This window comes from Prunus mume, linkage group LG6 (genome assembly GCF_029339155.1).
Source record: "Prunus mume cultivar Tortuosa linkage group LG6, ASM2933915v1, whole genome shotgun sequence".
NCBI classification, from domain to species: domain Eukaryota; kingdom Viridiplantae; phylum Streptophyta; class Magnoliopsida; order Rosales; family Rosaceae; genus Prunus; species Prunus mume.
The window spans coordinates 13,127,170-13,150,613 of record NC_142703.1 but is presented as its reverse complement, the minus strand read 5'-3'; the positions used below and the strand labels follow the sequence as shown (position 1 = coordinate 13,150,613).

General features: G+C 39.1%; 3 protein-coding genes and 2 pseudogenes across 4 annotated transcripts; 4 read left to right on the top strand and 1 right to left on the bottom strand.

Annotated features, from left to right (window-relative positions):
* Nucleotides 1-6,353: 6,353 nt before the first annotated feature.
* LOC148916129 (uncharacterized) lies at nucleotides 6,354-7,698 on the bottom strand (annotated as a pseudogene).
* A 2,801-nt stretch (nucleotides 7,699-10,499) lies between these two features.
* LOC103343845 (putative amidase At4g34880) lies at nucleotides 10,500-12,974 on the top strand. The gene is made up of 5 exons (XM_089054117.1): nucleotides 10,500-11,207; nucleotides 11,453-11,667; nucleotides 11,765-12,001; nucleotides 12,094-12,289; nucleotides 12,381-12,974. The coding sequence occupies exons 1-5, from the start codon at nucleotides 10,662-10,664 to the stop codon at nucleotides 12,873-12,875; spliced, it is 1,689 nt and encodes a 562-aa protein (XP_088910243.1). The 5' UTR covers nucleotides 10,500-10,661; the 3' UTR covers nucleotides 12,876-12,974.
* An 871-nt stretch (nucleotides 12,975-13,845) lies between these two features.
* On the top strand, nucleotides 13,846-17,063 carry LOC107882004 (putative amidase At4g34880; annotated as a pseudogene). Its single transcript, XR_016127650.1, has 6 exons — nucleotides 13,846-14,177; nucleotides 14,608-15,277; nucleotides 15,373-15,589; nucleotides 15,778-16,017; nucleotides 16,114-16,312; nucleotides 16,395-17,063. The product of XR_016127650.1 is annotated as a putative amidase At4g34880 (transcript).
* A 3,927-nt stretch (nucleotides 17,064-20,990) lies between these two features.
* Nucleotides 20,991-21,683, top strand: LOC103343842 (dirigent protein 15-like). Its single transcript, XM_008247481.2, has one exon. It carries the CDS (start codon nucleotides 21,046-21,048, stop codon nucleotides 21,613-21,615), a length of 570 nt encoding a protein of 189 aa, XP_008245703.2. The 5' UTR covers nucleotides 20,991-21,045; the 3' UTR covers nucleotides 21,616-21,683.
* A 992-nt stretch (nucleotides 21,684-22,675) lies between these two features.
* On the top strand, nucleotides 22,676-23,404 carry LOC103343843 (dirigent protein 23). Its single transcript, XM_008247482.2, has one exon. It carries the CDS (start codon nucleotides 22,743-22,745, stop codon nucleotides 23,319-23,321), a length of 579 nt encoding a protein of 192 aa, XP_008245704.1. The 5' UTR covers nucleotides 22,676-22,742; the 3' UTR covers nucleotides 23,322-23,404.
* Nucleotides 23,405-23,444: the final 40 nt, after the last annotated feature.

Sequence of the window (23,444 nt, the reverse complement as noted above, 5' to 3'; positions counted from 1 at the left end):
GAAGATTGATGCTACTAGTAATTGAGCTTGAAAAAATAAAAAGGAAAATGGTTTATTGATTAGATATAGGACTGCAAGACTTCATCCATTGACTTTATTAGATTTTATGATATTCAAAACCCCAAACAACCTGATTCCTAGTATTTGAGGCACATATTCAGAAAGTAACATGATTTGTTAGGCACGGGCGGATTGTGATGGACATCTACTCCCATCTTTCTTGTATAATCTAAGCAACTGTTGATTATAAAGGGAGAAAAGCATGTAATCTGATTCACATATTTCTTTCTTTCCATTTTTTATTCTATAAGTCAAGTGTGACCAAAACCATCATTTGCAATATATATGTGATTCATATTGGAAAATCAACGTATCCCTTTGTTTTCCCATCATAATATTCTGTAACCTACAAGAGAATCAACACTTACGTAAATTTGTCCTGAAGAACAGCTGCTGCAATATACTCCTACTAGAAACCTTTGTAAATATAGGAACCAAATGAAAAAGATACTGCACAAATTTTGCCTTACCTTTATAATGACCAGATGATGACCTGGAAGGTTTACAACCCATGCCAATGTGCTGGTACAAACCAATACCTATAATTTAATAGGTATGCCTAATCAGTATATAGAGTAAGAACATGATCTTTTTATTTTCTCTTTTCCTAATGTGTTTGTTAGGAAAGACTCATGCTTACTGAGGTACGACAGAAATGCCTGAATCTTGTTGTCTGCAAAGAGCTCCTCAACCAGAGATCCATCTTTGTCATTCAGACCGGCATGGTGTAATCCAATGCCAAACTGCAATGTGTGCCTCAGATTAAAGAACCATCTGCTGGGCTTCTTCTGGCATACTAAGAAACTGCCCTGGATGTTCATCTGACGTTGCCAACTTCAATAACAGAAAAGCACCCAAAAAAATTGAATCAAAACCGCAGCCGAAACCGAAGAAAAAAATCCAAGCTTGAGTTGAGAGAGGCTCAAGACCGAGTATTTGAATTTTGAAGATTGGACTGCGAGTGCAAGCTTCGTGTTCGTTTCTCTGTCTCTTCATTTCACTTGTGCACCACATTCCTCTGCGAGTGCAAGCTTCGTCTGTCATCATATGGAAAAAAAAGGACGCCCAGACCCGCCCAGGCCGCCTAGAAGCTCCCAAGCCGCCTAGGTGCCGCCTAGAACCTCCCAGGCCGCCTAGGTGCCGCCTAGAAACTCCCAGGCCGCCGAGGCGCCGCCTAGATCCACCCAGGCCGCCTAGGCGCCGCCTAACTCCCTTATAGCCTTAGAGATGTTATCTTAGTGGAGATTTCAACAGCTGAATGACATTTGCTGGTTTTCATAGAGAGAGTCCAATCCAATCCAATCAACGCAGCAGCCGAAACGAAAGCAAAAAAGAAATTGAAGCTTGTGTTGAGAGAGAGAGAGATTCTTTGAAGCTTGGAAGCGCTTAGAGAAATGGCTGAGTCGCGAGTGCAAGCTTCGTGTTTGTTTTGACCCTATTTAAAGCCTATAGCCGCACGGCTATATCTTTAAGACATTTGAATATATTCAAAGCGTATAGCCCAACGGCTATACCTGTAAAATACTATATTCAAATAATACAGCCGTCCGGCTATACTCTTTGAATATACTCTTTAAGCCTATAGCCGTCCGGCTATACTTATTCATTAAGCAATGTATTAGGGAAGGAGGGAGGGAACTAATGGGAATGAATATAATTTTGTAAGCGGGTTAATCGTTTTATTAGTCCCTGAACTTAGACCCGATTTGCATTTGAGTCCTTTAATTTTCAAAATCATTCCCATGGTCCTTCAACTTCAATTTCGTTAGGACAAATGGTCCTACCTCTCTTTTATCTAGGAAGCATAGGAGATCCAACATTTCATGAGGACCCAGGTTTGATAAAGAAGCAAGCTGCATCCAAACATACATTAATATTGGCAATCACATCCCACAATACACTCAATTTTAATAAAGCGAAATATAAAGTTACCCATAAGCTGAAGGTTTGAGTCCTGCTGAAATGGCCCTATATTTTTCAGGGTAATGTACTGTGAAAAGGAAAAACACAAAAAAAAAGCTTCTCTAGGAGGACGAAGGAAAAAGAAGAAAAAGATAATATACAGGAAAGAGGACTAGCACTAGCTGTAGAATGTAATAATATAAACAAGGCAGAATGCCCAATTCGCACTCGCACTCGTCTTTTATTCTAGGCAAGTACCTGCACGACCATTTGCAGAAGATTCATGCTAGTAACTGAGCTTGAAATTAGCACATATATATCTGTCATGGCCCGGATGATTCGCATACTTTGTTCTAATACTAACTTCAAGTCTGTAACTTAATCACTGATTGGTAATTCTAACTGCGAGAAATGTGCCTGAATGCAGAATTCATGCATGGTAAGAGAATAAAACGATGAGAGAACTAGAAAGGATGAGGACATGAAGTTTTTGTTTGAAAAACTTATAGTTGAAGACAACTCTGACCTGAAATAGCAGATTGGCTTTGACATGTGGATCATCTAAGCAGTCCTTATCCACTTTATATCAAACTCAGGTTCAGTATTGTCCAAGCCATAGTAAGCTGGATTAAACAAGCTGGATTAAACATCTGTAGAAGACTATGCTCACGTCATTGTCATTGCAGCATCTGTAAATCAAATACTAAGGACACAAAGTAATAAAAACCAAAGGCTTTTAACTTGTGTCTTCACCACATTTAAATACAAGAGGATCATTGTCACAGCAGCAATGCAAATGATACGCGTTCTGAAATTTAACAGCAAAAAAAAGATAGGTGTAGAGTATTGAGAAAATAAAAAAGAAAATGGTTTATTGATTAGATATAGGACTGCAAGACTTCGTACATTGACTTTATTAGATTTTCTGATATTCAAATCCCCAAACAACCTGATTCCTAGTATTTGAGGCACATATTCAGAAAGTAACATGATTTGTTAGGCGCGGGCAGATTGTGATGGACATCTACTCCCATCTTTCTTGTAGAATCTAAGCAACTGTTGATTATAAAGGGAGAAAAGCATGTAATCTGATTCACATATTTCTTTCTTTCCAGTTTCTATTCTATATAGTCATGTGTGACCAAAACCATCATTTGCAATATATATGTGATTCATATTGGAAAATCAACATATCCCTTTGTTTTCCCATCATAATATTCTGTTCCCTACAAGAGAATCAACACTTACATAAATTTTTCCTGAAGAGCAGCTGCTGCAATATACTCCTACTAGAAACCTTTGTAAATATAGGAACCAAATGAAAAAGATACAGCACAAATTTTGCCTCACCTTAATAATGACCAGATGATGACCTGGAAGGTTTACAACCCATGCCAATGCGCTGGTACAAACCAATACCTATAATTTAATAGGTATGCCTAATCAGTATATAGAGTAATAACTTGATATTTTTATATTCTCTTTTCCTAATGTGTTTTTCAGGAAAGACTCATGCTTACTGAGGTATGACAGAAATGCCTCAATCTTGTTGTTTGCAAAAAACTCCTAAACCAGAGATCCATTTTGTAATCCAATGCCAAACTACAATGTGTGCCTCAGGTTAAAGAACCATCTGCTGGGCTTCTTCTGGCATACTAAGAAACTGCCTTGGATGTTCATCTGACGTTGCCAACTTTAATAACAGAAAAGCACCCAAAAAAATTGAATCAACACAGTAGCCGAAACTGAAGAAAAAAATCCAAGATTGAGTTGAGAGAGAGGCTCAAGACCAAGTATTTGAATTTTGAAGATTGGACTGCGAGTGCAAGCTTCATGTTCGTTTCTCTGTCTCTTCATTTCCCTCGCGCACCACATTCCTCTGCGAGTGCAAGCTTCATCTGTCTTCTTTTGGAAAAAAAAAAAAAGGACGCCCAGACCCGCCCAGGCTGCCTAGAACCGCCCAGGCCGCCTAGGCGCCGCCTAGAAACGCCCAGGCCGCCTAGGCGCAGCCTAGATCCGCCTAGGCCGCCGAGGGGCCGCCTAGATCGGCCCAGGCCACCTAACTCCCTTATAGCTTCAGAGTTGTTATCTTAGTGGATATTTCAATAGCTGAATGACATTTGCTGGTTTTCATAGAGAGAGTCCAATCCAATCCAATCCAATCAACGCAGCAGCCGAAACGAAAGCAAAAAAGAAATTGAAGCTTGAGTTGAGAGAGAGAGAGTCTTTGAAGCTTGGAAGCGCTAAGCGAAATGGCTGAGTCGCGAGTGCAAGCTTCGTGTTTGTTTTGACTATATTTAAAGCGTGTAGCCGCACGGCTATACCATTAAGATATTTGAATATATTCAGAGAGTATAACCGTACGGCTATACTCTTTAAATATACAATTTCGTCATGATATTTTAGGGTTTAGGACCGCTTTAGCTAATTAGGATACAGTTATTTCTTCAATTATTTTATTTATACTAATGATATTGGGGAATGAGAATTTAAGTTCTTTTCAATACCTCTCATTCTAATGATTTCCAGCTATTAGCCCATTATCCCATTACCAGTTACAAGATTTTTATTTGTGCCTCTTCTTGCCAATTAATTTTACGATTTTTAGCAACTTTCTACACATTACCTGTTACAAGATTTTTAGCAACCTTGTAAAATTCAAAGGTGCAACTTCATAAAATCCTCAATTTTGGCATTACCATACAAAGGTTTTGGACATTGACCACGTAGCGGTGGCTAGAGCATTTTATCAAATAGTTTTGCGATGAACTAGAAGTGTTTGAACAGCTACCATGTCCTAACTCCTGTCCTCTTCAGAAAAACAAAAGAAAAACATTCTGGGGATAATCTAACTAAAAAACGCACTGGCTGCAAAATTTAAATAATAACCATTTTATTGTTGTCCTCTGTTTGCAATCACAGCCTACAATATACTCAATTTTAATAAAGAGAAATACAAAGTTACCTAGAAGCTGAAACACTCAGGATCTTGTAGTGAAGGCATCAGCGCTTCCACCCCGAGAAGTCTTTCAAGTCGTCTTCGATCTGTAAAGAGATACTATCATACATCAAAAGGGCACATAGGTATACTGAACACAAGAATAGGGAAGAAACCATTCTTATGTACACTGGCATTACATATAAATAAGATATGTTGATCTAGAGATAAAGATCCTCCGCAAATGTTCCAAGCAGAAGCTTCCTAAAGATGAAATCTGAATATGATAGACATTTCAGTGGAATTGGATCGTTGAAAATAAATTCGTAGGGTACTCTAAAGTGTGTCCCTCAAATAAAATTATTTGAGAGATCCTTCAATAGAATGGGACTGATATATATATATATATATATATATATATATCTAGCCATATTCTTTACTTTCCACATCAAAAACTTCTTTCAAATTCATCTCCTCATATCTCATGTGAATAGTAATTTCTCTTGCCCTAGCCCATAGGGGTGGAAACAAAATTACAAGGGCTGCCACTATTCATGTGAATAGTGACAGCCCTTGCCTTACCTTTGCCCATAGGGGTGAAAGTGCTCTTATATCAATTTCTTCATATATTACAGCTGTACTAGCTAGTACAAACACACCTTTTACTTGCCCAGCTAGACTCACCCCCCTCGTTAACCCCCCAAATGAATAGTTCTTCCTCCTCTCATCAACAATTGATTAAGGGGTTATTGATAGTGTTTTCATTAAATGATTAGTGCTTGTGTTTCGATTAATTGATTAGGGCTTTGTGTTTTGATTAGTTTATTAGGGTTTTTTTTTAAATATTTGATTAGGGTCTTGTGCTTAGGTGTTTTTTACATGTTTTGTGTTTTGATTAGTTGATTGGGAATGAAAATGCTATTGTTTAATTATTCAATGTTAATTTTGTTCTTAAGAAAAAATTCAAAACCTTTGCACTATATAGTCATTGAATGGAACTTTACTTTTGGACCTTAGGGTTAGGTTACATCCTAGGTGTATTCGTATGACCACTAGAAACAATCACGAGATTCTTGTTTTAAAATAAGGTGGTCCAATCTTTGTGATCATAGTATTAGTACTTACTATCAATATACGTAGTAAATTGTCATACAAACTTCTATTCTTTAAAACAAGACTTGCGCGACAAGGTACTTGGCTTTTAGTCATGACTCGTTAAATAATATCAACTCATATTTAGACCAATTGTCCATGATGTTTTTTTGATCAAAAATTGTTCATGATAATGTTGAAGCAAGTAGACGTACGGGCAGCGGCGAATCCAGGAATTTTTCAGCAGAGGTGCAATTTTCAAAAGCTAAGAGCTCCCAAAAAAAAAAATCTAAACATCCTTATAATTTAAACAATACTAATGTTATTCATAATACATTAAAAAAATATCATTACAATTACCCTACAATTGTTGCCGACGAGATTTCATATCTTGAAAACGTCGCATTATATTTATATTACTAATACAAGAAAAAACATCTTTCTCAATGTAAACAACCAAGCTATCACTCAACCATTGATTCCCTATTTTGTTACGCAATGGTGTTTTCACAATATTCATAGCTGAAAAAGCTCTCTCAACTGAAGCTGTTGCAACGGGTAAAACTAAAGCCAATGTAAGAAGTAAATATACATAGTTGTATATTCTACTCCTTCCTGTATTCACCAATTTTTCTGCCAGATCAGTAATTCCTTTCAATGATGAAAACTCAGTGCTGCTCTGCATATCAACAATATAAAGCCCAAGTTGATCTTCAAGCTTCATGAGGTCTCGGTCATTAAATTCTTGAGGGTAAAATTGAGCAAAACGAAGTATTTTTTGTTTGTCAAAAGCTGCAAAATTATAAGCCGGACTCAAACATGTCATACAAAGAAGCAATTCAGTATTTACCTCAGTGAAGCGATTATTCAATTCCACTAGTTGCTTATCAATGATAGTAAGAAATAGGTCCACACGATAATAATGGCGGTTTGTGATTTTCTGAGCTTTACGACGTGATCTCCCTCGTGGTACAAATAAATCATCCATGTTAGGAACATCAATATTTTGTCAATATCATTGTTGCCACAAAATATTGATACTTTGCCAAGCATATCATCAAAGTCATCATCCCTCATGGATTGTAGCTTTTGCTTACAACTTTGGACCAACATCATTGCATCACAATATCTTGATCTTTCTTTTGTAATGCCTTTGACAAATCATTTGTTATTCCCAATATAAATCTCATCAAATATAGGTGAAACACAAAGTCAAAAGTTTGTATTTCTTTCAATAACCTATTTGCTTCACCTAAATTATCTTGGTTGACATCATCAACAATCCATTCAAGCACCTTCACCACGGGATGAAACATAGTATTAATACTCAGTAAAGTATCATAATGTGAGTTCCAACATGTATCACAAGGACGTTTGAGAGTAGTCTCTTGATTTAACCCTTGCCCTGTTTCAAGATCATCAATTTCAAGAGCTTTCATAATATCTTTTTGTTGTTGCTCTCTAAGTGCATCACGACGCTTACACGATGCTCCAATAATGTTAACAACACTACTAGCCGTTGTGAAGAAAGTAGCAATATTTTCATTACCCTTTGCCACGGCTACAAGAGCTAGTTGTAGTTGATGTGCAAAACAATGGACATAATATGCTTGAGGATATTCTCTCAAAATCTGTGTTTTAAGACCATTAAGCTCACCTCTCATATTACTAGCACCATCATACCCATGTCCTCGTAGCCTGGACATGCTCAAATTTGTTACTACTAATATAGAGAGAGCTAAATAAGAAAAAAAAAATATTAAAAAAAGAATAAACAAAATTAGTGTTTGCTCAAGAAAAAAAAAAAAGCATTCGACTTACTTTGGATTGGCGTACTCAAGAAGAAAAAAAAAATGCAGGATTCTTGTGATGCACACACATTTTGATGAAATTGAGTGATGTTATTGGTCTTTTATAAAGAGAATTCTCAATTCTACTTAATTAAGGAATTCCCAACTCTATTTAATTAAGGAATTCTCAAAACCCAATTGTATAAAGAGAACTTTTAATTAAAACCCAATTAAGTAAGGAAATAGAAGCCCTTTTTCAAAAGCCCACAAAAAGCCCACGTCAGTTTCCCTTTGTTTCTTTTTTTTAATTTCAAAACCCTGGTCCAAAACGACGTCGTTTGGTCAGGTTTAGCAAAAAAAAAAAAAAAGGCAACGCATATTAAACAGCCTGGTCCAAAATGGCGTCGTTTGGCCAGCTTAAAAAAAAAAAAGAACCCTCGCGCTGCATGCAGCCTCAGATGGTTTGCGCATTTCATCGAGCACGTTGTGTGCATCGCTGGTCTGAAGCAGAGGTGCAACTAGGGTGGGCATCTTAAACCGAAATACCGAAACCGTACCCTAACCGCACCGATTTCATACCGTTTCATTTGGTACCGATAGATATTCGGTACCATACCGTACCATACCAATCGAGTATGGTATGGTAGCGGTATCAAGATTTTGATACCGGTCAATACCGTACCGTACCGAATAGTACTCTATTGAAATATAAATTTTTTTTCATTCTCTCGCTCTCTGTCTCTCGCTTGCCTTTCAATTTCTCAAACGCTTTTGTCATTTATGTTTGGATTGTGTTTGTATTTTTGTAAGCCATAAGGCATAAGTTTAACTCTTTTGGTTTGTAAGCCATAATGCATGAGTTTTAACCATTTGGATTTGATGAATATGTTGATGGATAAATATTGATTTGGTTGATTTGGATATTGAATATGTTGATTAGGATTTGGATATTGAATATTGAAAATGTTGATGGATATTGAATATGTTGAATCTTTGAATTTGTAACTTAGGCATCACTTATTTTGGTGTTGAATATTGAATTAGTTCATTTTTTAGTTGTATCATTTTGGTACCGATATCCGTACCGATACCGATTTATGACGGTGATGCGGTACCAATTTTGGCAAACCATAATACCGCACCGCACCATATCGATTCAAATTTCCGGTATCGATAGCGGTATAGGCTCGATGCATCGTGCCCACCCCTAAGTGCAACTCCATCGTCTATAATGGCTATTTCGGCGACGGAGATGCAGGCGCACCTCCTTGCGCCTGCACAGATCCGCCACTGCATACGGGTTTTGTTTTCTATTGTTGTTCCTTCTATAGGAAATAAACTGTACATGCCTACTTATGTAACATACGATTATGTTGTTATACTAGATTTGCTTAAAACTTGCATGTGGATAATGACAAAAAATCGTAGGAGAAAGTTGCCCCAACCGATAATAAAATCCTACATGAAATTTAAAGCAACAAAGGGGTTATTAAAAATTTATCAAGTGTCAAATTGCCGTATAGGTCATCAAGAGATGATATTGTGATGAACTATTACTTTTGGCCTTCTATCTATGCAACCAAAAATTATCCAATTTGTGAACGGTTATCTATGATATAAGGCTTTATAATTCCTTTTTTTAGTTCCCAACAGAATCATGGACACTATATGAAGTTTTAAGTATTATTGTCACATACCCGACATGGTAATGATTATAATATTATGTACTATTATAGGTTAATACTTTTTATGGAGGATTGAGATACAAAGAACCAGATTCATGGATAATAGCTGAATGATATACTCTCTCTTTGTCAGGAGACTGCAATTTTTTCTTGTTCAGTTGTTCTGAGTATTCTTAGAATCAAAAGAGCTTTGAGTGTGAATTACATTGCTCGATCCACCATGTGATACACGTTGGTAGTTCATTTCTGATAATCTGAACAGACATACGTACCCTTGATTTGGGTCCAGACCAGCTATTATCAAGAGAAGAAGACAGAGCCTAATTTGGATCCCACCATCACATTCATTGATACCAACCTCATATCAGAAAGCTCCATTTCATATGATTCTACTTTTTGGTCCCACACATTATTCTTGGAGTTTGGCACACAAGGAAATATAAAAATCCAACGTGATAAAACAATTTGTACTCAAGATTTTAATTAGCAAAGCTATTTGGGTTTGAGAGAACAAATAATGGCCATTAGTGACTAAAAAGAAGAACCATGTTTCAGTGTTGTGGAGAAGAATGTCAAATCTGTGGCGGGAGAAGAGAGAAGGGAAGATGATAAGGGTATAAATTGAAGGAATATCTATAAAAAAAATTCAATAAATTTAATAAAGGTAAATCTGGAAAACAAAAATTAACTTGTCTAAAGTATTAATGATACTGTTTTAAATATAAGAAAAGTGACACAAAAGGAAAAGACAAAAGGTACAAAAGAGAAAGTTAGAGAGAAGGTTTCTCGCATTCCTCTATATATATTCTCCCTATTTCTAATGTAATTAAAAAAGAACGATAAAATCAACTTTCCAAGTGTGTCAGCTTGACAGATTGCAATTGGTGATAGCTGGTTCTTCTTGTGATCACATACTCACCATTCAACACTAATTTTCTATCATTTTAGGTGGGAACATTAGCTAGCAACTAGTCTAGTCACCACAATCAAACTCAATTGCTTGAGTGAGTGGTTCACGGAAGTGGCCAATGGGACCAGAGAACTTCTCATTCCAAACAACCAAAAAATGAAGTCAATCAAATTGCAAATTATTAAGAAGTGAACTGAGGGGTACTTTTCACTTTTGGGATGCTATATCCATGGCACAATTTCTAAGTTGAAGTTGTAAATCAAGTTCTAGTGTTCACTGCTCCAATGGCACAAGCAAGCCTCTCTCACTTCTCATCCTTCCTTCTGATTCTTCTTCTCTTTGCACTGTCACTTGGGCAACAAACAACTGCAGGACATGGACTCCCAATCAAGGAAGCCACCATAGACGATCTCCAACTAGCTTTCAAGCACAAGCAGCTCACCTCAAGGCAACTAGTCCAGTTTTACCTTGGGGAAATCAGCAGGCTCAACCCTTTCCTCAAAGGGGTCATAGAAGTGAACCCGGATGCGCTTTATCTGGCGGACAAGGCTGACTACGAGCGCAAGACTAAAGCACCATCTGTGTCACTCTCTAAGTTACATGGCATTCCCATTCTGGTCAAGGACAGCATTGCAACCAAGGACAAGTTGAACACCACAGCTGGCTCTTATGCTCTGCTTGGCTCTGTTGTGCCCCGGGACGCCGGTGTGGTGACCAAATTGAGGAAGGCTGGGGCTATCATACTGGGAAAGGCCAGCTTGAGTGAGTGGGTCTATGGGAGGTCCAATGATACACCTGCTGGTTGGAGTGGCAGAGGTGGCCAAGGGGTGGTGAGTTGAGGATCATTAATTGCCTCCAGTATACCTTGTTTGATTAATTTAAACAGTTGAGTTCTCTTGATAGATACTTGGTATGTTATGTTGTGAAGCTTTCAATTTGAAACATACATTCAACTAAAAGTTCACATAACTATTGTTAGAGATTGACTGACAGTCTGATAATATAAGATAACTGACATTCTGAGATTTAACCCATTGAGATAACAGACAGTCTGATAATGTTCGGTTGAGTGCAGAACCCTTACAATTTCAACGCGACGCCGAGCGGCTCAAGTAGCGGGTCGGCAATATCAGCGGCAGCAAATCTGGCAGCAGTGACACTGGGGACTGAAACAGACGGATCAATTTTAAGTCCATCCAGTTGGAACTCAGTGGTGGGCATCAAACCAACAATTGGCCTTACAAGTCGAGCAGGGGTTGTCCCAATCTCTCCAAGACAGGACACGGTAGGGTAAGTGGTGATCAATCAATGTAAATTATTTTTACATTAATCTAGATGGCTACCTTTTTCAGTCTCATTGTTGGTTGGGGGGTGTTGGATTGAACAGGCCAATTGCTAGGACAGTATCAGATGCCGCATATGTTCTTGATGTCATTGCAGGCATTGACAGCAATGACCTTGCAACAATTGAGGCATCGAGGTACATTCCCAAGGGCGGCTATGCACAATTTCTCAGACCTGATGGACTTAGAGGTAAGAGAATAGGGATAGTGAGAGCCTTGTTCAACTTCGGTGGTGACGCTTCGTTGACTCGAACTTTTGAACAGCATTTCAACACTCTGAGGTAACAAAACCATGTATTAGTCTCTCCAATTCGAGACATACGTTCTGTTTTGATGACATAATAAGTTGTTGGAATTTGGAAATTTAATGTAGGAAAGGAGGTGCTGTTTTGGTAGACAATTTGGAAATAGCACATTTTGATGAAATCTACTATAATTCAAGTAGTGAAAGCATTGCATTGGCTGCTGAGTTCAAAATTTACTTGAACACATACCTCAAGAACTTAGTGGCTTCGCCGGTTCGATCCTTGGCAGACGTGATAGCCTTCAACGATAAAAACTCAAAACTGGTGAGTAAATAGGAGCAAAGGTTTATGTTACTTCCAAATTATGCTCAGATCAATTTGTCCTAAGTAATTGGTTGAGCTACCGGCAATGCAGGAGAAATTGAAGGAGTATGGCCAAGGCCGACTCTTGGAAGCTGAAGCAACAAATGGGATTGGCAATGCAGAGAGGGCAGCGCTGGTAAACTTGGCAAAGCTATCCAAAAATGGTTTCGAGAAGCTCATGACGAAGAAGAGGCTAGACGCAGTAGTGGCTCCATCTGCAGCCGTGTCGACGTTGCTCGCCATAGCAGGTTCCCCAGGTGTGGTTGTCCCAGCAGGATATAATAAAGATGGGGTACCGTTTGGCATCTCCTTTGGCGGGCTGAGGGGTTCGGAGCCAAAGCTAATTGAGATAGCATACGGCTTTGAGCAAGCCACGAAGATTAGGAAGCCCCCTCCACTTAAAAAAGTTCAAGATTTAGAGCCCCATTTTATTGGGGTATTGAAGCAATGGGTGTACTATTGTAGTCTTATGATCAACAAAATGCTAAGAATAATAATGACGGGTCTTGATCATTTAGATTTTATTACAACTGTTCTCTTGGTCTAATACATTTCTCTTTCAAATGCTGTAAGAGATTCAAGTTCAAATGGCTCTCCCAAATAATTTAAATTAAAAAAACAGAAATTCTATTAAAATTGAAAACTATTAATTACTTGTTTTCTATGATAACCTTTTCATGTGTTTAATAACTGGAATGCATCATGATTTGACCACAATACCAATACATTTAGCATTAAGAGTGTTAGCGTGTGAATTTGTACCTAATAGATTAAGACACAATCACACACATAACACAAGTGTTTGAGTGGTTCACCCATAATGGGGCTACTTCCACTATAATTTATAACTTCGTATTTGTATTTGAATATGAAGATTACATTGTATATGAGAGTGATATGGGAGAGAGGCTTAAGGGCTCTTGTAGAAGAGGAATAGAGGGCTTGGGAGAGCTGTTGGAGAAGTGGCAGCTGCAGGTCCCTTTGCTTGGATGTGGTGAGCTCTCTTTTGTAGTCCAAGTAGTGGTACTCCTTGATTTGGGGATTCTACATGGCCTCCCCCTGATTTGGGGCCTTGGGCATTGAGAAGACATGGGAGGGGGCATGGCTAGCTACTTCTTGTTGGTGGGATGTGAGGTATGACAAGTAAGGGTTATCCCTTAATTGGTGAGATTTGCTTAAGGGGGAAGATGAGTTCAACATGGTATCAACAAAGAGTATAAGTGATAGTCTAAATTACAAGAGAGTTAATTAAAGGTATGAAAGATTTATTTTTATTTTTTAATGTTTACAAGTCAAAGCCCTTTTTCATCGGACTAGACCCGATTGGCAAAAAAATGTATGATTTAGACATTACAAACATGATAAATAAACATAAGAAACATAATATAACTAACTAAATAATAAGCCAAAGTGAAACTCCTATCCCGTGAGAATTAACCAATTGAATATCATCTAATCAAATTGCTCTTTGATCAATAGCAGCATAAATATGCTGCATTAAAAATAATTGGATAAAAAAGAAGAATCTATTACATATTCCCTTGGAAATCGCACCAGACAAAGAAAAATGAGAGAGAAGAGAGGTAGCTGGGCATTTTTCCTTCTTTTTGTCAAAACGGACTTTCATTAAAACGCGAAAGGAAAAGGAGGGAAACATCACAACCAGCTGCTAACAACCAAACAAAAAGGTAACCAGACTAACAACCGGAACACCAGCTAGGACAAGAACAACCTAGGACAGGAAAGCCCATCACTTTGGAGAAGGAACACCAGGGAGGATGGGGGTAGCTGGGCTTTAGTGTGTAAATGGCAACTGGTGGTGGTGGTGACTCTCCGTTGATGGATAAAGGTAAGTCAGATTTTGTAGGTTTGATTTGATTAAAATTAATTGATTTTTTGCTTGATTAGTACATGGGTCCCTACTTACTATGGCTGATGTATTATAACCCTGAAAAGCATCTTCCCAAATCCAAATAGACGAGACGAGATCGATTAAATCTCAAATACAAGCAATTAAGCAGTAGAAGCTATATTTACCAGAAGAGAGACGGCCAAGGCTATGAATTGGTCATAGGCAAGGCAACTTTTTATAACCAAGTAAAATGCTAAAAATCGTTTATGCATGTCTCTGGACTATCTTCTTCTCGAATATTCGTAAAATGCTGCAGAGTTTAGCCGATTATCGATTCATTGCCATATGCTCTTAGCCTTGTTATTTTTGTATTTTATTGCACAATGGCATGCATTTAACTAAAGCATCTTGTAAAAACTTGAACTAGGCTACAAAGAGACCATGCCCGATTGAGACTAAGAAACTGTCAGCGGTCCAAAGATTTTGTTTATATAAATTGTAGCTGGTAGAACTCCTCTGAGCAAATCAAATCAGCCACTACATTACTTCAATGGCTGCAAAATCACCATCATGCTTTCCTCTCTTCCCAACTTTGCTTCTCATTCTTCTATCCTTTGCTTCATTTGGGTCCCAAACTTTTTGTCCATGGGCTCTATATTAGAGAAGCTACAATCTCTGATCTCCAACAAGCTTTCAAACAGAACCAACTGACTTCAAGAAAAATTGTTTAGTTCTACCTTCAAGAAATCCGCAGGCTCAACCCGGTCCTTAATGCAGTCATAGAGGTGAACCCAGATGCCCTTTACCAAGCTGATAAGGCGGACTATCAGCGAAAGGCAAAGTGTCCTGGTTACTATTCTGGGTTACATGGCATTCCTATCGTGCTCAAGGACAACATTGGAACCAAAGATAAGCTTAACACCACTGCTGGCTCGTTGGCTCTGCTTGGCTCAGTCGTGCCTCGTGATGCCGGCGTGGTGAGCAAGTTGAGGAGTGCGGGAGTCATCATATTGGGCAAGGCTAGCTTAAGTGAGTGGGCTCAGTTTAGGTCTCTTACAGCACCCGCTGGTTGGAGTGTTAGAGGTGGCCAAGGAAAGGTGAGCTTTGAAGTTCTTGTCAAATGCGTGTGAATTAGTATGGATTTTGCGCGTAACTTGTAATTACCATTTCAATCCTCTATGGTTGTGTGCAGAACCCTTATGTGCTATCAGCAACTCCCTGTGGATCAAGCAGTGGCCCAGCAATTTCAGCTGCAGCAAATTTGGTAGCAGTATCTCTGGGGACTGAGACTGATGGTGGCTCCATATTATGTCCAGCAAGTTTCAACTCAGTTGTGGGCATCAACCAACAGTTGGCCTCACCAGCCGTGCAGGGGTGATTCCAGTAACTCCAAGACAGGACACCGTTGGGTACGTGCTCTTAATCGAAACCAAACATTTCATTGTCTGGATTTTTCTACTCTGTTCCTCCATCTCAGTTAGCAACTTAGCCCAAGAAAATACTATTTGTTGTTATGATGTTCTTTGCTTGTTTCAACAACAATATACACTTCTGTAACCTTAGCTAATGTAGTATTATACTGTGTTGAATGTAATAGGCCCATCACCAGGACAGTTTCAGATGCCGTTCATGTTCTTGATGCCGTTGTAGGCTATGATTACAATGATCAAGCAACCAGAGAAGCCTCCAAGTACATTCCAAGCGGTGGCTACAAACAATTTCTTCAGGCGTACGGGCTCAAAGGAAAGAGACTTGGAATAGTGAGGGATCCCTTCTTCACTTCTGGCAGCGGATCTCTCCAGCTTCAAGCGTTTGAGAAACATTTCCAGACTCTAAGGTAGCACTTTATGCACTTTCGAGCTCACTACTAGTCCAACTGAACCAATTAAATGTAGTGTTTAACATGATACAATGTTCTTTCTGCAAATTGCAGGCAAGGAGGTGCTGTTTTGGTAGACCATTTAGAAATAGCCAACATTGATGTTATCTTGAACTTCAATTTGAGTGGGGAAGCAACAGCATCACTGGCTGAGTTCAAGCTAGCCTTGAATGCATATCTAAAAGACCTGGTGGTATCTCCGGTTCGATCATTGGCAGATGTAATCGCCTTCAACCTCAAGTTCTCGGGTGTGGTAAGTAAATTATACACATGCACAATAAGTTCCCTATAAATCATGTTCAAGGATGACCAATAAACTTGATTTTTCTGTGAAGGAATTGATCAAGGAATTTGGACAAGACATTTTTCTTGCAGCCCAAGCAACAAATGGGATAGGCAACAATGAAAAGGCAGCATTGTTGAATCTAGCAAAGGTAACAAAATATGGGTTTGAGAAATTGTTGACAGACAGCAGGCTAGATGCATTGGTGACTCCTGGTTCAGATGTTTCCCCTGTGCTTGCAATTGGGGGTTTCCCAGGAATTAGTGTCCCTGCTGGATATGACAAGAAGGGTGTGCCCTTTGGCATAACCTTTGGGGGACTGAAGGGTTCTGAGCCAAAGCTGATCCAGATTGCCTAAGGTTTTGAGCAAGCTACTAAAGTTAGAAGGCTCCTACATTTTTGCCTTGATAATGATTTAGAATAGCCTTCAACCGAAATTTACTTATTTTTTTTGCAATCATGAACCAAGTGTGTTGTGATGTCATCTATAAATTACATGATGCATCTTAGTTGGGACAAAATTTTGATAATTTCATGTTTACTTGAATTAGAGTGGGAGAAGTCAAGAACTGAAGAAGTTGGGAATATGGCAGAGAATGAATAGTAACTCATCTAAATCCTGATTTTCCACGTATTACGGATTTTAATGTGTAAACCGTATATAATTTTTGATTCATGAATCGGAATAGTTCTAATCTCCAATTCGGGAGAAATTATAGAATGATACGGTATCACCACGTCATCTAGTGATACTTCCATTCAAAATGCGCCATATGTATTATTTTTAAAAGAAAAATTAATTATTTATACAGCTGGATTTAAAATTCTAATTTTATAATTTAAAACCATAAAAAAAAAAAAAAAAAACTCATTAATAATAAAAATTTCCAACAACCACTTCCCTGAGCTCGCCGACTGCCCACTTTCTGCCATGGCTCCTGTCGTTCTTTCATTTTTCCAATCTCTCTCTTTTCTCCCTCTCCATCCCTCCTCTCTATTATGGATTTATGACAGACCCGCCCCAAAATTTCCCAACCCGAGGCGGATCCGTCTTGGTGCCGACATCACACTGATGCCGGGCCCACTTACTAAAAATCCAAGACATCCTACCAAAATTTTGGCAGAGTCTCCCCTGTAAAATGTTCAAACCCAACAATATTCAACCTGCATAATTTACATCATAGATATATTCCAACTGCCAGCATGCTTTTAACATACAACAATCCAACATAAAATGGCCTCCGGCCACAAGTAGCAACCTAACATGGGCGATAACAGAGCATCTACAGAATTTGTTTACAACAAACAGTTGAGTAGAAAGAATTTACATAGACCCTAACAACTGAAAAGTTTGGAGCTCAGCAACGCTCAACGCTAAAAGCGACTATTGCCTGGGGGGCGCAAAACAGAAATATGTGAGTGGACAAAAATAAAGTTTGCACTTTAAATCAACACAATAACCCCACCATGTAAAATAATGATCTAGCATGCAGTTTCACAATTCAGAAACCAAAACTCAAACACAAATTCCCAAAGTCCAAAACATCTCCACAACTCAAATCCACCACTCATTTCCCAATGATATACAACTCTCATCAACCCGTAAATACTCATATATAAATATATATATATATATATAGCTAGGACTTTAATATAATATATACTTCTCTCCATACTAATGTACCGGGGAGACAATCCAACTGGGGGATTGTTACTGGTACGTGATTTCGAACACTAACCCGCGTCCAGGGATGAGTAGTCCAACCGGGGGACGGAACTCCATAGCTCACACGCCGGCACTGCCAACGACACGTGTAGCTCACAAATCTCATAACAAGTCCTACGCGCGCAGACAGTATCACCACCCCACCGCACTGCCAACGACGTGTGTGATGATACTCAAGCAATATACATACTATTCCCATACGTCGGCACTGCCAACGACACGTATGGAAAGTGTCTCACACACCGCACTGCCAGCGACATGTGTGAGACCCGTAATCTCATGGCCTTCCCACCCCACCGCGCCAGCAGCGTGTGTGGGAAGCCTAGTAACTGGGAATGGTACTCACCTAACATATTCATACATCTCACAACCATCCCTCAAACTCACATCTTTCCACAATCTCACCACAACAACCTCTCATACTCTATACATAGACAATATAGATAGTCATCCTAAAATTCATATCAACATATTCATCATACTCAAATATATATGTCTATACTCAAAATATATAGCCAAGATGTATAAGAATATTCAAATCCATCAATCAAATGCTTATTAACTCAAAACCACCATTTAAAATATATGCACAAAGCTTTCATCAATAAAACCATGCATATGCTTAAAACAAAGTCCACTCACAAATAATACCAAGCTGCCCGGCCCCGAGAGGGTCCCTGCAGTGGTCAACAAGTACCTATTTCGAGATACAAATCCTTGATTAATATCACGTACTTCCAAAATAGAATTTCACAAAAGGAAATACTCAAATCCCCAAGTTCCCGGTGCGCTCACGTCCAAAGGAATATCCTAAGGTCCGGTTACAGGTTTGGGAATCGCTTCACAATCGTACGATAATCGCGATTCCCCAAACTTCAAATTTTTGAATCGGAACATCCGGGGCTCCGATTCACGATCCGCGAATTCCTATAGGTTTCTAAGAGTACCTAGATCAACATACTTCAGTTTGGAAACGATCCAACGGTTAAAACTTATCGAACCCGGATAACGCACAATATGCGAAATCCGTTCGATAGTCAAACGATATCCAAATTGAGATCCCCAAAATCCTACGCACTCGTGACAACCTAAGGATCTCATCAAGATGAAAAACAACTTCACCAGCCTTGCCCACGCGCCGCCACAGCGCCGTATGCAGGTGTATAGAGAAATTACGGAAAATCTCCAAATTACGAACCACCCTTCCAATCCTAGATACTACTCGACGAATGGAGCATCTTTTTCAACTACGGCAACGTCCAATTCGGACGGCAAGTGGCCGGAATTTCACATTGAAAACCGACCAAAACCTAGGTTCCAAATTCATGAATTTAAACTGCAAATCGATCCAAACCTATCCCAAAATCAGCTAGAGCACAAAAAAGGAGAAGAAACCTCACCGGTTCACCGGGATTGGGCCAGACGACGCGCAACGCCGTGAAAAATCGACTTGAACCATCGATATCGTGGCGGATTTCGAGTTTTCCGGTCGGGATAATCGTGGGTTGTGATCGGGCTTCGAGGTGAGTCGAACGGACCGGCTCTTCCGTTCAGGACTAAGAGAATCGAAGAGAGAGAAAGAGAGAGTCGGGAGAGAGAGAGAGAGAGAGAGAGAGAGAGAGAGAGAGAGAGAGAGAGAGAGAGAGAGAGAGAGAGAGAGTGAGGTAAAATGAAAAATCTGATTTTACTAAACCCTTGAATATTTACTGCCACCGAACAAGTTTTGATTGCCAAAACTTCGTTAAATCTCCAATTTAAGCCTACCACCTGTCTACGGTTTCGTCTCAGTACCACCTACACAACCACACCACTCGTGGTCCCAAAATCTTCCCGGATAAGAAATTGACCAAAATTACCCTTAACCCAAGAGTAAATTAATATTTTCTCTTAATTAAATTAAAATATGAATTAATTAGAGTCGGGGTGTTACAATTTAGGGTTCATGGAATTCTCTCTATGATGGCTTTAGGGTTCAAGGAATTTAGATAAGCTTCCAAAGTCCTACAGGGTATATGGCCATTGAGATTATCGACAAGAAAAGCAAATTTTATAGGTGAATAGGAATCCAATCTTGGTTGCATAGCTTTCTATGTATCAATAGCTGAATCAATTTTTTTTTCCTAATGATTGTGAAAGTGGAATCATCCATGTGTTGGCGTGTCATCAAATTCACACAGAGAATGAGGGTTTAGGGAAGACGGTGAGAATGAGGGTTTTGGAAAGACAGTGGTGGGGGATCACTATCGATGAAGCGGGCGGTTTTTGGGTTTTTTTTATTTTTAAAGTTTTTAAAAAATCATTTTAATTTTATTTTAAAAGTAAATATGAGTGTTGAATTCAGTTGTCAAAAAATAATACATGTGGCGAATTTTGAATGAAAGTATCACCAGCTGACGTTGTGATACTGTACCATTCTATAATTTCTCATCGGATTCCCCCAAAGGAAAGAAAAATAAGCAACATATCATATATTGTCGTTCATATATGGTAACCTGAATTAAACAACAAAGAAAATATCCATCCTTGGACTAATTAAGAAGAAAATAAGTTGGTCAAAGAGTTGGTGCCCTAGCAATACCCTTTTTTTATTCCTTATATGTTACTCAATATCGAAGAATTTATAAATCGAAATAGTTCTTAATCTCCATTTCAGACAAGTACAGAAAATTAAGAAAGATCTGTATGTCATATCTGATCTCCCCATTCATATATGGTAACTGAAATTATAAAATAACAGATAGAAATCTTCATCTTTAGGACTGATTAAACAGAAAATATAGTTTTGCCTTAATAGTTATTATCATATAAGACTAATTACCACAAAATGAATCACAATGAACATGAAACAATGTAACGGCTAGGATCATCCAACTCCAAACCAATCACAAATTTTGATCTGCTATATAAGACAACACCTCAACCCAACTGTCCCCGCACTCAAACAAACAAATACCGGCAAACCAAAAAAAAATTAAAAATGAAAGGCAGTCGATTCGTCCTCGTTTTGGCTTTGGCTCTCACCGCGATCACACCAACACTCTCTACCTACCACTCCGCCACGCTCCTCAACGTCCGCCACAGAGACAAAGTCACGCACCTCCACTTCTACCTCTTCGACATCATCAGCGGCACCAAACCCTCCGCCGTAGAAGTCGCACGTCCGAAGGGCACAAAATACGACAAGTCGGCGACGCCATTCGGCAGCGTGTGGGCCATCGACGACGCGCTCCGTGAGGGCCCCGAGTTCACTTCAAAAGTGGTCGGGAATGCGCAGGGGCTCTACGTGTCATCCGTCCAGGACGAGAACAGCTTAGGGCTAGTGATGTACGCGGATTTCGGTTTTACGACGGGTAAGTTTAACGGGAGCTCCTTCAGCGTGTTCTCGAGGAACCCGATCATGGAGCCGGGGGAGCGTGAGCTGGCAGTCGTGGGAGGGAGAGGGAGGTTTAGAATGGCGAAAGGTTTTGTCAAGGTGAAAACACAATTTTTGAATGTTACCAACGGTGACGCCATTCTTGAGTACAAGGTTACTCTAGTTCATTATTGAATCGAGCAATGTTGATCATGGAAATAATTTGTGGTTTACTTAAATTAAATAAACCAGCCATTATAATATGAACTTTGTGTTAATTACCAATTCCCTCAAATTATAATTGGTGATTGGATTTATATGAACAAAAAATATAACAAATGTTATTAATTAACCGATCAAAATGAATACCTGAGACGGTCGCTCGTGCTCGCGTACTGTATAGATAACATCCCATTTGAATTTGGGGTTCCGTAGGTACGCAACAGCCATGCATATATGTTTTTATTCCAAACAAAGTAAAAAAAGAAAAAAAGAATTTCTGGATTTGTTTGGGTCGGCAAGAATATAGGCCAACCAACTTTTCCGTGCAATTATGAAATTTTGATTTATATGATGGTGACCAGACCACCGCCACTCTTTCCTTACCCATTAATTATTTGAAAAGCATTAATTTTTTCGTTGTGCTTTTCTATATTTTCAATTTAAGGTTTAAACCCTGTTTAGTAATTGTAGAAAATTTTGTTTCTCTTCAATTCTGGATAGGAAAAACTATGATATCATTCATGTATCTTAATTATGGACTCATTTTCTCAATTTTTTTAAAGGACCTTTCTTTTATATTGAGAGAGACGATAGTATACTAAACTCACACACACTACACGAATACTAGGACCCGAATTCAAGAACATTTGCTCCAAACTACTACACTAATAAGTCCTTTGCGACCCATTTTCTCTTTTAGTTTCTGTTTTTGTTTTGCTTGCTTCACATTTGTAATTATAATTTTAGGAACAAAATTTATGGCTACCCCACTAAAAAACATGCCCTAATCTGTCTGACTTTTATTCTTTTCGTTAATGAAATATCAGAAATTTTTTATTTTATTTTTTTCGAAAATATTAAAAGAAATTTAGACACTCTAAATTGAAAACCCTAGCTGTGTTTTTGACTTTTTTTTTTTCTTTGTGGAAAGTTGTGACACAATCCTGGTGAAAGAAGAGAATTGGCCACGTATAACTAGTGGGCCCCAATAAAAATCTTCTTCTAGTTGATGGGTAGCTTAACGGCGTTTGAACTCTCGCCCATTATTTAACCCAGTTCGCAAACCCAAACCCAGCAAACATCCTCCAAAACTAAACCCAATGGCAAACTCAGCAACCCCTCTGATTTTGCTCATGCTCATCTCTCTACTGGCAGCCATTGAAGGAGCTCAAAACTCCACAGAGCTGAAGTGGGCCAAGAAGCTCAAGACGAGAAAGAAGACGACGTCGTCGGAGACAGTGACCAACCTCCAGTTCTACTTCCACGACACTGTCAGCGGGAAGACCCCAAGCGCCGTGCGTGTAGCCCAAGCCACAGACACCGAGAAGTCCCCCACCCTTTTCGGAGCTTTGCTTATGGCGGATGACCCGCTTACTGAAACACCCGACCCGAACTCCAAGCTCGTGGGTCGGGCCCAAGGACTGTACGGGTCATCTTGCCAGCAAGAGCTTGGGCTGATTATGGCCATGAACTTTGGGTTCACGGATGGCATGTACAACGGTAGCTCGATTAGTATTCTGGGTAAGAACTCGGCTATGAACCCCGTTCGGGAGATGCCGGTCGTGGCTGGAACCGGGGTTTTCCGGTTGGGCCGGGGGTATGCAATTGCCAAGACACATTGGATTGATTTTACCACGGGTGATGCAATCGTTGGATACAATGTTACTGTAATTCACTAGAGTGAGTTACTTTTTCTTTTGATATTTCATCCGTCTAGTACTAGTTTTATATACTTTTATTTATGTCATCTACCATTTCTTGATGAGTCTTACCTTCATTAGAAATATTCGGTGATGAATTTA